Here is a 12,952-nt window from a genome sequence, read left to right on the forward strand (position 1 = left end):
TGTCAACTTGGCTAGGCTATGATTCCCAGTGTTGTGTGGTTGTCCACCATTTTGTGATCTGATGTAATTATCCTATTTGTTTTAAATTCTAACCTCTATGATGTTAATGAGGCAGGATTAGGGACAGTGAAGTTAATGCAGCAGGACTCAATCTATAGGATTAGGTTGTATCTTGAGTCAATCTCTTTTGAGACATAAAAGAGAAACGAGCAGAGAGGAGAGGGACCTCCTATCACCAAGAAAACAGAGCCAGGAGTTGAGCGGCTGAGAAGCTCCTAGACAAGGGGAAGATTGATGACAGGGATCTTCCTCCAGAGCCAACAGAGAGAGAAAGCCTTCCCTTGGAGCTGGCACCCTGAATTCGGACTTCTAGCCTCCTAAATTGTGAGCGAATAAATTTCTCTTTGTTAAAGTTATGCACTTGTGGTATTTCTGTTATAGCAGCACTAGATAACTAAGACAATGGCAAAGAGAAATTTAATACTATTTAACATTCATTACTCATTTTTTAAACCTTTTTTAAAAATGGCTCTTAATAAAACTAGAAATAGATTGCTTTCTCTCACTCTAAAGGACACATATTTAAAAACAAATAACCACCCCATATTTAGCATGAAAAGAACCACCTTCCCCTTGCTTCCTCTCCCACACTCCCTCCACCTTATACCAGGCATTGGGAGGAGCCATCTGACTGGTGACTTTTAAGGAGCGCTGTATGCCAGCTTAGGCACGTTCTTTTTCCAGAGGCGCTACCATCTCAAAGGGTCCCTTCTGTTGTGATCTCTGTCATCAGTAAAGGACACCCCCCCTTCCCTGTCCCAGGGGAGCCTGTGTCCAACACTGCCTATGCTCAGGTAGCTAGTGTTGTCTCATGCTGGGCAGGGTTAACAAGTGTGTTGAGTTCATACTTAAAGCCAAGATCTCCACTCAACTCGTTAGTAATAATGGAGTGAGATTTTGATTTCCATTTGTCTCTGTCCTGTGTCTTATTTCTTAATTGATTCTAACACAGGAGAGGAACAAAATGGTGTAATTTATTGACTCCCCTTCAAATACCCAACTCTTAATAAACAATAAAAACATCCCATTAAAAGTAGTTACAAAATGAGAATGTAAATATCACCAATATTTCACCTCTTAAGGATGATTTGCCAGTGGAATTATGCCTGAAACTAAAGTAACAGGTGTAACCACTGAAAAATAAATTTGCAATATTTGTAAAACCTCTGAAAAAACATTTAAAATAATTAGAGTGCAGTCAAGTGGTAAGATTCAAAATAAATATGTATCTAAACCAGTGCCTGGCTCATAGTAAGCACTTAATAAATGCTGAATAAGTAAAATGTATAAAAAACTATAACTTTCTATATATTTCTAATCAGTTAGATTTATAATAGGGAGAGGGTCCATTTACAGTATCAACCAAAAACAAAAAAATTTAGATATCCATGTGAAGAAAATAAAATAAACAATATAAGTCTCAATGAATAAAGAGATAGGACAAATTCCTGAAGGAAAAAGCTGAATAGTATAAAAACATCAGTTCCTTCCAAGTTAATATATAGATTAATGTAATTTTAACAAACCCCTTCAAGATTTCTTGTGGAACTGATGAAATAATTCTAAAAGGAAGAACCTTTTGAAAGAAAAACTATACTGATTCCCTCTCTGATCAATGTCTTGTGCTCTGGTTTGGTTATTACACTCTTAGTCATAGTCTGAAAGTTCAAGGCTCCTCTCACCTCAGCTCAGGTGAGGCTTAACGTGCAGCTGCCTGGAACTCTAAAAGGGGAAAGGGGTATAGCTTGCTCTCTCTCTGTCTCTCTCTCGCTCTCACCTCCCTATCTCTCTGCTGGCCTCTCCATATCTTTAGCCTTCATCCACCAGAAGGAGAGGCTGGTAAGATGGTTCACCTGCTCACGTGAGTTACTCAGGAGGCAGACTGCAGGCCCTCCTCTGTTCGGCACTGCCATGTCCACCCCACACTGCAGAGGGAAAACTGCTGGCTCCTGTGTACCACAATGACTACATTCTTGTGATGCGCTCGGCAGCCTCCTGATACTGGAGAAGCCTATCTCTTTGCACTGTCTGCCATTCGGGACGGCCAGAGGGCACCTGCTTTCATGTCTACCTGTGTCTGGTCTAGAATCCCTGGAACTCAGAATCTGAGGCTCAGACACCTGAGGAATTAGGGACAGAGGCACTGTCTGACAACTCTTGCTTTGTTGTGCTTTCTGATAGTCCTTGTCCTGTGATCTAGTGGCTCTGGGTCCTCTTAGATATCTTGCCATTCAACACACAACAGTCTGGAACAAGACAGCACTGTACCCGGTGGTCAAGCAGTCCCAGAGTGGCGGCTGGGCCAGCTCACACACTCTGGCCAGTGAGCACATAGTGAAGGCACAGAGGAGCTTAGTGGTCTTGTTGGTTCCTGACCCAAGTCCCATGGCAGGAACACAGAGTGGGCCGAGGAGAAGGCTTGCACACACAAGACTGCAATCACGGCACTGAACCCTGACCTTCGGGGACCTCAATCTTATCAGGGGGCTGCTAGCAAACCTGCCATCCTCTGCCCTACAGAGACATTATGTTGGTTAGGAAACAAATCTGCTCCAGGAGAGGAGGGAGACTTTGCTATCCCGGAAGTTCTCCAGGGAGAAAGATGTTCTCTGTTTTGGAATACCTCCTTATACAGATCTTCTTAAAGTGGCTGTAAACACATTGATGCAGAAGATCCTCATCATGTAGAAATGCAAGAGATCAGGAGAGCTATCTCCCAGGAGCACTCTCTTCACATGGACACCCCCAAATGCCTCAGTAGGGGAAAGAAAGAGGATGAAGTGCTAGCACAAGGTGTAGAACCCTTCTTCCACTCTCTCTCTCTCTGAAAATCTGCTCCAGTCCTAACTTGTTTCACGTGAAACCAGTCAGGGGCAGGTGTGACTGTGGATTTCCCTCTGGAGGGGTCCATGTGGTACTTTACACCTTCCTGTTACAGATGTTTATTTGCAACAAACTCCATTCAACCAGATTGCAATGTGAAACGATGCCTTTGTGAGGGCTGGAAAAAGCTGCCCTTTCTTAAAACTCTCTACTGCCTGTATTACTTTCCTTAGGTCACTATAACAAATTACCACAAATAAAAGAAAAGGAATTTATTCTCTCACAGTTCTGGAGGCCAGAAGTCTGAAATCTGTTTCACTGGCCTACAATCAAAGTGTTAACAGGGCCACGCTCCCCTCCAGGCTCTAGGGGAGAATCTATTCCTTTCCTCTTCTAGTTTCTGGTAGCAGCTGGCATTCGTTGGCATTTCCTGGCTTGTGGCCACATCACTCCAGTCTCTGCCTTGTTCTTCACATTTTATTCTCCTTTGTTTGTCTGTCTAAACTTCCTCGACCTCTCTCTTACAGAGATCTATGTGATTGTATTTAGGGCCCACCTGGATAAACCAGAATGAACTCTGCCTCTCAAGACACTTACCTTAATCACATCTTTTGCCACATAAGGTAATATTTACAGGTTCCATGGAATAGATCACTATTCCTCTGTCAGTTTGTCATATTGTGGCAGCTTGCATGTTGCTGTGATTCTGGAAGCTAGGCCACTGGCATTTCAAATACTAGCAGGGTCTCCCATGGTGGACAGGTTTCAGCAGAGCTGCCAGACTAAGACAGACTAGGAAGAAGGACCTGATGGTCCTAATTCTGAAAAAATTGACCATTGAAAACCTTACGAACAGCAATGGAACACTGTCTGATACAGAGCCGGAAGATGAGCCCCTCAGATTGGAAGGCACTCAAAATACGACCAGGGAAGAGCTGCTTCCTCAAAGCAAAGATGATCTTAATGATGTGGATGAAGTGAAGCTTTCAGAACCTTCATTTGTTGATGTGACATGAATCAAAATGAAAAGAAACAGCTGCAAACATCCATTAATAATCGGAACATGGAATGTACGTAAGAACAAGTAAGAACAGTTAATATGGCTATTATTCAAATTTACGAACCAATCATTAATGCCAAAGATTAAGAAATTGAAGATTTTTACCAGCTTCTGCAGTCTGGAATTGATTGAACAGGCTGTCATGATGCATTGATACTTACTGGTGATTAGAATGCAGAAGTTGGAAACAAAGAAGAAAGACTGGTAGTTGGAATATATGGCCTTGGTGTTAGAAACGATGCCATAGATCACATGATAGAATTTTGCAAAACTAATGACTTCTCCACTACAAATACATTTTTTCAACAACATAAACAGTGACTACACACATGGACCTCGCTGGATGGAATACACAGAATCAAATCAACCATATCTGTGCAAAGAGATGATGGAAAAGCTCAATATCATCAGTCAGAACAAGGCCAGGGGCTGACTGCAAAACAGACCACCAATTGCTCATATGCAAGTTCAAGTTGAAGCTGAAGAAAATTAAAACAAGTCCACAAGAGCCAAAATATGACTTTGACTTTATGCCACCTGAATTTGGAGACCATCTCAAAAACAGATTTGACACACTGGAAAATAATAACCTAAGACTAGATGACATGTGGGATGACATCATACGTGAAAAAATCAAAAGGTCATTAAAAAGGCAGGAAAGAAAGGACCAAAACAGATGTCAGAAAAGAATCTGAAACTTGCTTTTGAAAGTAAAGTAGCTAAAGCGAATGGAAGGAATGATGACATGAAAGAGCTGAACAGAAGATTTCAAAGGGCTACTGGAGAAGACAAAGTAAGGTATTATAATGAAATATGCAAAGACTTAGAGTTAGAAAACCAAAAGGGAAGAACACGCTTGGCATTTCTCAAGCTGAAAGAACTGAAGAAAAAATTTTAGCCTCGAGTTACAGTTTTGAAGGATTCTATAGGCAAAATATTGAACGATGCAGGAAGCATCAAAAGAAGATGGAAGGAATACAGAATCACTGTACCAAAAAAAATTGGTCAATGTTCAACCATTTCAAGTGGTAGCATATGATCAAGAAGCCATGGTACGGAAGGAAGAGGTCCAAGCTGTGCTGAAGGCATTGGTGAAAAACAAGGCTCCAGGAATCGTCGGAATACAAATTGAGATGTTTCAACAAAAGGATGCAGCCCTGGAGGTACTAACTCGCCGGCCAGGAAGACAGCTACCTGGCCAACCGACTGGAAGAGATTCATATTTGTACCCATTCCAAAGAAAGATGATCCAACAGAATGTAGAAATTATCGAACAATATCATTAATATCACACGCAAGTAAAATTTTTGCTGAAGACAATTCAAAAATCGTTGCAGCAATACATCAACAGGGAACAGTGAGAAAATCAAGTTGGATTCAGGATAATGAGGGATATCATTGCTGATGTCAGATGGATCTTGGCTGAAAGCAGAGAATACCAGAAAGACATTTATCTGTGTTTTATTGACTATGCAAAGGCATTTAACCAGTGTAGATTGTAACAAGTTATGGATAACATTGTGAAGAATGGGAATTCCAGAACACTTAATTGCGCTCATGCAGAACCTGTACATAGACCAACAGACAGTTGTTCGAACAGAACAAGGGGATACTGTGTGGTTTAAAGTCAGGAATGGTGTGCATCAGGGCTGTATCATTTCACCATGCTTATTCAATATGTATGCTAGCAAATAATCTGAGAATCTGGACTATGTAAAGAAGAACAGGGCATCAGGATTGGAGAAACACTCATTAACAACCTGCGATATGCAGATAACACAACGTTGCTTGCTGAAAGTGTAGAGGATTTGAAGCACTTACTGATGAAGATCAAAGACTACAGCCTTCAGTATGTATTACACTTCAACATAAAGAAAACAAAAATCCACACAACTGGACCAGTAAGGAACACCATGATAAAGAGAGAAAAGATTGAAGTTGTCAAGGATTTCATTTTATTCGGATCCACAATCAATACCCATGGAAGCAGCAGTCAAGAAATTAACAGTGCACTGCATTGGACAAATCTGCTGCAAAAAATCTCTTTAAAGTATTGAAAAGTAAAGCTGTCACTTTGAGGACTAAGGTATGTCTGACCCAAACCATGATATTTTCAGTCACCTCATATGCATGCAAAAGCTGGGCGCTGAATAAAGAAAACCGAAGCAGAATTGATGCCTTTGAATTATGGTGTTTAATGAAGAATATTGAATATACCATGGCCTGCCAGAAGAATGAACAAGTCTGCCTAGAAAGAAGTACAGCCAGAGTGCTCCTTAGAAGCAAGCATGTAGAGACTTCGTCTCACATACTTTGGACGTGTTATCAGGACGGATCAGTCCCTGGAGAAGGACATCATGCTTGGTAAGGTAGAGGGTCAGCAAAAAAGAGGAAGACCTTCGACGAGATGAATTGACACAGTGGCTGGAACAATGGGCTCAAACATAATAACAGTTGTGAGGATGGCACAGGACTGGGCAGTGTTTCATTCTGTTGTACATAGGGTTTCGTTATGAGTAGGAGACAACTTGATGGCACATAACAACAACAACATGGATTAGAAAGTGAATATATCTTTGGGGGACATTTTTTCAACCCAATCACATGTCTTTCTGTTAGAGAACTGATATTAAATCTGTAAGAACTACAAGTGTGAAGAATACCCCTTCCTGTTGTGCAGTGCACTATCCCTCATTACTTCTATATTGGAAATATTATTTGTAGAACAACATCAAATGTTCAAGACTTCTCATTACACCAGAGCAGGATGTAGAATAAATCAGCAACATGAGAAAGAAGGTGAGAATTCAGATTAGAGCAAGGAGAGACAGCCCTTGCAACCCAGGCATAGCTTCATTAGAAGGGACAGTGAACTCATCCTGTGCCTAAAATACTTAAAGTTACGTGATATATTAGAAATCGTAAAAAAAAAGTCTAATCTTTTTAGGAATATAAATCAAATACATCTGAATCTAGTTCAAGAATATTTTTTCTTTGAAAAATTACTACTGTAAAATGAGAATACTATATGAATCTATATTTTATAGTGATTCTTTAAAAACTGGAGTGAGAGGCTTGTACTTACAGAGCAGTGCCTGAGCTGCTCATTAGCAATCTATTGCTGAGTAAAAGCCTACTCCCAAACTTAGCAGCTTAAAACCACAAGCATTTATTATTTTTCAGTTTCTGTGGGTCAGGAATTTGGAAAAGCTTAGCTGGGTGGCTCTGGCTCAGGGTCTCTCATAAGGTTGCAATTAAGTTGTTGGCTGGGGCTGTAGTCATTTGAAGGCTTGACGCTGGCGGGGGGTCCTCTGCACAATGGCTCACTCACCTGGCTGTCGGCAGGCAGCTGCTTCTGTTCCTTACCACATGGGCCTCCCCACAAGTCTGTTTTTTAAATGACCTTATGACATGGCATCTGCCTTCCATCATAGGGAGTAATCCAAGAGAAGGCAGAAAAAAATCTGTAATACCTTTTGTGACCTACCCTCAAAAGTCACACCATATTCTATTTGTTAGAAGCAAGGGCACTAAGTCCAGCCTATACTCAACCCTTCCCCCCAAAAAACAAACTTGCTGTCACTGAGTCAATTCTGACTCATAGTGACCCTGTATGGCAGAGTAGAACTGCCCCAGAGGGTTTCCAAAGCTGTAATCTTTGCAGAAGAAGACATCCACATCTTTCTCCTGAGGAACGGCTGGTGGGTTCGAACTGCTGAGCTTCTGCTTAGCAGCTGAGCGCTTAACCACTGCGCCACCAGGGCTTCATACTCAAGGGGGGAGGAATTAGGTTCTACTTTTCAACAAGCGGAGTGTCAGATAAATCTTGGACATATTTTAAAACCTCCACTTTTGAAAAATGCAGTCATCTTTTCCATATGCACTTGTCTGGCATGGCAGTAAGTAAATACCCCAAAAAACAGAAATCCACTACAAAAACGTGAAAAAATATTTACATAGACCCATCAAAAAACAATTCAGAGAAAAATAATGACATACTAGATACTTTCAGTTATGTGATACCTTAGAAATTTTAAGATAAACGCTTAATCTCTTTAGGAATATAAATCAAATATATCTGAATCTAGATCATGAATTTTTTTCTTGAAAAATTACTACTGTAAAACAAGAAAACTATGTGAATCTATATTTTATAATAAATCTTTAAAAAACTCAAGGGTGGGGAGTTTGTGAAACCGGCCCTGACATAAAAGTAGCCATCAAGGTTTTAGCGGTAAAAACAGAGTAGCGTTGGTCATTCTGTTCCTTCCTTTTACTTATAGGATCCCACACTAGAGACAAGAAGATGTTTGTGATTGCTACTGTCAATGAATGTTACAGTATTGTTTTTAGTAACCAAGAGCTTATGATCATAAAATGAAGCTCTCTGTGGCATTTCAAAGATCTCCTCATGCTGTGTGTCTGCTTTTAGGTCCTGCATTGCCAAGGAATGGTTCAGTAGTTCTCAGAGAAATGAGCATTCTAGCTCTCTGAGCACTGGAATAGCTGAACTCACAACCAGCTTGATAACTAAATAGATGGATTGGTACATGGTGACAAAAACAATATTGTTTTGTGGAGTGAAAATCATAAGCCAATATATCTCATAAACATGTTCTTAAAATATTCCTTTAAAGATATCCACAGGTCAGCATTGTTCATCACTAAATGCTTTCCAGGCATGTGAAAAACTGATTCATGAATGTCAACTTGCAGGACACTGAGCATAGCATCAGGAAATAATCTTGTGAGTAATTATCACACATAAAATACTTCCTGTCTCAAAAATGTCAGTTTCACTGAAGAAAATTACTCATGCTACTCTGCACCTGCCTGTTTAGGCCTGCTCATTGTAGTTCATGTATTGCAGGACTAGCATATTAAGAAGCTAAAAACACTTAAGGGCAAAAGTTTCTCTATTGCCTCATCCATCAGTGAGTTTGATCTACACAGGTATGCTTAGGCAGTGGTGCGGGTGCAGGCTGGGTACCCACTAGGGCAGTCAAAAGCCTGAATTCTCTTCTGTGAGGGCCTCTCTGCAGGGCTGTTTGAGCTTCCTCACAGGATGAGGGCTGAGTTCCAAGAAGGTGTGATCCAAAAAGTGAAGGTGGAAGATGCAGATCTTGGAAGTTAGAGTGTTGCTTCAGCTGCATTCTATTACTCACACATGTAACAGGACCAGCCCAGCAAGGAGTGGAAATAAACTCAACTTCTTGATGTAGGAGTGTCAAGATTTTTGTAAACTCGATGGTTGAGATGAGTGTTAGAAGACAATTCCCGCTAGACTCTTCATATTCCTGCTCAGTCCAGTTCCTCTGAGCAAAGGCATTTATAAAATCTTTGTATAAGGAGACATTCCAGGGAGGTAAAACTTAAAGAAACAGTCCTCTCCTCAGAGATGCCTGAGTGTAGTAAAAGTATAGACCTTTCCATCCCCTCTCTAGAAGAGATGTGCTTATAATCCAGGGTAATAAACCTAGAGACACCTTCCCCCTGTGCCCCAGAGGCATTTGCTTACATTCCAGAGTAAAGATGTCTGCTCAAAGGGAGAAACGGGCAGGTCATCAGCAGCCCTATATAAGATCAGAATTTCCTAATTTCAGGGTTTCTGTCCTTTAATGCACAGCACTGTAAGTGCAGGTACCATCTGGCCCTCACCACATCAGCCTGTAGGAACTGGGGCTTGGGCAACCAATGCAAAATATTGTTCTGGCGGTAGCTTTTGCCATGAAAAATAAATGGTTTTGTGCTTCCTGCAAGTAAGGTAAAATCTCAGACCCTTTATAGTTTCTGACTTAACAAGGGGCGATATTATTGTGACCATATTATTGGAAATACAATCTACTGTACTCAGGAAAAAGAACATCAGCATTAGCAGCAGGAAACCCAGGGAATAGGATATGAGAAGCCATTCTGAGTGATCTAAGTGGGTAAGTGATCCCAAGTGGGAACCTATCAGTAAGAAACACATCTAAGGAATAGATTAATTTTGGAAAGAGAAGCTACTAGGAGGTATTCTTAGAATGCAACATATTTTCATAAAGGAGAAAAATTGATTATTCCTTGGAATCTCTAATATGAAGGCTACATTTTGATTAAATGGAAGAGGTTAGTATCTCTGACACATCCTAGAGGCTATTTGCACAGTACAGTTTCTAACAACGTATAGCAAAGTTACACTAATACATAAAGCAGGCCAATTTTGTTTAAATAGTGAATGTCTAAATTTCAAGAAATGCTGGAGGTTTGAATATACAGTCAAAGAGCTTCAGTCATCAGTTTACTCATTTATTAATTCTTACAGTCATGGCTTCATATTAAACATCAAATAAAAAGCATCTAGTTTTTCTTTGCCTAGTGTTTTCTTTGCACCTTTATTATGACACTAGCTACAAACAACCATTATTAGAATGGCATATGTTTGTCTGCTTCATTAGATTATGAATCTCTGAATATCAGGGATAATGTCATAGTTATGTCTATGATACCCAATTATTTAACAAAGTGTTTTGAAGACAAGAGGCACTCAATTGTGTATTTAATAGAATTGACTTAATTTCTTAAATGGTTACACTGCTCAAGAGCTACAAATGCCGCTTTTTATGAACCATTAATGTTAATTGCCTACATTTTATTCTTTGATTAAGTAATACCAAACAATTTTTTTCCATGGTGTGCTGTTTTACATAATGACATTGTCTGCCCAGATTTAAAGCTTGTCATCTATTGATCATTTGTATGAATGGAGATAGTAAATTATTTAAATGGTCTAACATTGGCCTAAAGCCATCTGAAAAAGAAGAAACAAAACTATAAATTAAACAGGGTCAGAAATCTTCCTTCCTCCAGCTCCTAGACCTGCCACAGCTCCATGCACTTTACCAGACGATTTTACCATATCTGTCTGTCTTCTCTCCAGCTGGGTCAATTGTGCCATCTGGGCGCAGGCAGACAAACCCCCCAGTAAGCTTGTTGTAGAACTGATGAGTATTTCCATTCATAAACTTCCAGCTTTCTGCAGCTCACTGAGAGAAAACAAAACAAACAAAAACATCAGCATAAGAAGACACAAAGAAAAAAATTACAAAGAAATATCCCTTATTACACATAGGCTATTTTGCTTTAACACATCAAATAGCTACTAGAACATTTTTTTGTACTGATTAATTTAAGGCCAAAAGCAAAGTCTTACTGCTTCTTTTCTCTGAAGTTCTAACTTCTGCCCTGAGGAGATAGAGAAAAGAGAGGATGATTATTTCAACAGTGTTAAGCCTTCTTCAATCAGTTTTTCCCAGTAAAACAGAATTTCCCAAGATGTGTGTACACGCCACTGGCTCCCAGAGAAGATGCTGTCCTCCCTGGCATACAGCTCTCTGGCAATTTTGCCATCATCTTCCCCTTGATCCAGTCGTCTGTGTAAATGAAAGAGTATCAATTATATTTAGGCTTTATATTTACATGAACCATTGGCTCTTATCTACTCAAGTCAGAAGTAATGGGAAGCAGAAATCAGGAAAAGCACTGCGGAATAGAGAATGCAAAAGGAAATGCCAGAGATCAGAGATGACTGTGAAAGTGTAAGGAGTAGAGGGAGAAGTCGCTACCTGGTAAAAATTAAATGTTATTCCCAAATCCACAGGTCAGTTACTTGTCAGCTAGCTTGTCATGTGAAAGAGGCCAGGATCATATATTTTACATTCACTGGACCAGTTATTTTATTCTGTTCTTCGGCAACCAACTACAGTTCAGACTTCATCCAGTTATTTCATAAATGGCTACTATTGGTTCGATGAGGAAAGAAGCTGGACAGTGTTGAAAGAAAGAGTAAATTTATCACACTACTGGGAAAATAACTCAAAAGCCAAGGCCTATTGACAATGGGTCAGCAATGTCATTGTGCAACATTTATTTTGAACGTTTATTATTTTTGAAACAATTTGGGAGCTAGTCCAAAGGTAAAAAGCTTTTTACATAGACTTTCATTCTCCTAATTGATATGTAAAGAAAGAGAAATCATGCAAGGAAAAAAAAAAAAACTATCTTCATTTACCAAGAAAGATTTAAATTTCCATCACCAGGAATGACGATAAACATAGCAGATATCTTTCTCAAAAGAAGCAGTCCCTAAAATGAATATTCACAAAAGTTTACCAACAAAGCATCACCAACCTTATAACAACTGAATAAGCACTCCAGTTCTCAAAAATACATGAATTTGGAACTGACTAATATGAAATTAATGTGCTCAATGTAAGAGCACACCTACAAACCTGCGACAGGAGAAGGCATATTCATGGTTTGTCGTGGGATCTTTGATCACAATATCATCAAGAAATCAGTCATTTCCTAAACACAAACTAAAGAAAGGAAAATGTGGTATGAATATATATGGTCCATGTATTGTTTCAAGTTCTGAGAACCAGGTTCTAGTCTCCAAATACATGTAAAGTCCTTGTGCAACTTGAAGCTTTAAAACATCAAATAAAGTAAAATATAACAGAAGTAAACTGTAAGAAGCATTTTAAAAATATTTCATATACTTGTAACGAAAGCACAGCATTATTTGAAGGTTTTCTGTTTTGTGATATCTATTTCAGTTTGATTTTCCAAACAGTTGAAAACAGAACAATTCGGGACTTGCTATTTCGTAAACAGCATTCATCATCCTGGATCTAACCTCTCGCAAAGAATACATATTTTATGAGTTAGCAATACTTTTTATTTCTAAAACAAACATATAGAAAGTTATTAAAGTCCAAATTTGGACCAAGTCTGTATAAACAAAATACGTATGTCTTTATAGGTTAAAACTCAGCAGTCATTCAGAAATCCTTCCAAGCATACAAACTGAGATAGCATTCATGAAGGTAGTAATCTCTTTTTCAAAGTTTAATTTTATATCAATTTGCAAGCTGGAGTTCATTAAAATACAATTCTATTTTATTTTAGTTATAGATAAAATGGAATGTTTTAATTTATCAGAGTTGTTTTATCAACACAAAAAGCTGG

The 12,952-nt window shown here is 39.2% G+C and overlaps 1 protein-coding gene across 1 annotated transcript in view; it reads right to left on the reverse strand.

Annotated features, from left to right (window-relative positions):
* LOC101341390 (uncharacterized) overlaps nt 1-12,275 on the reverse strand; it is a gene marked incomplete at its 5' end in the record, with an annotated part of 229,369 nt that extends 217,094 nt beyond the window's left edge. Inside the window, 3 exon segments of the mRNA XM_023727725.1 lie at nt 10,826-10,968; nt 11,136-11,355; nt 12,214-12,275. Coding sequence (XP_023583493.1) covers nt 10,826-10,968; nt 11,136-11,355; nt 12,214-12,275 — 425 coding nt within the window.
* Nucleotides 12,276-12,952: the final 677 nt, after the last annotated feature.

This window comes from Trichechus manatus, unplaced genomic scaffold, assembly GCF_000243295.1.
Source record: "Trichechus manatus latirostris isolate Lorelei unplaced genomic scaffold, TriManLat1.0 scaffold00018, whole genome shotgun sequence".
In the NCBI taxonomy this organism is placed as follows: domain Eukaryota; kingdom Metazoa; phylum Chordata; class Mammalia; order Sirenia; family Trichechidae; genus Trichechus; species Trichechus manatus.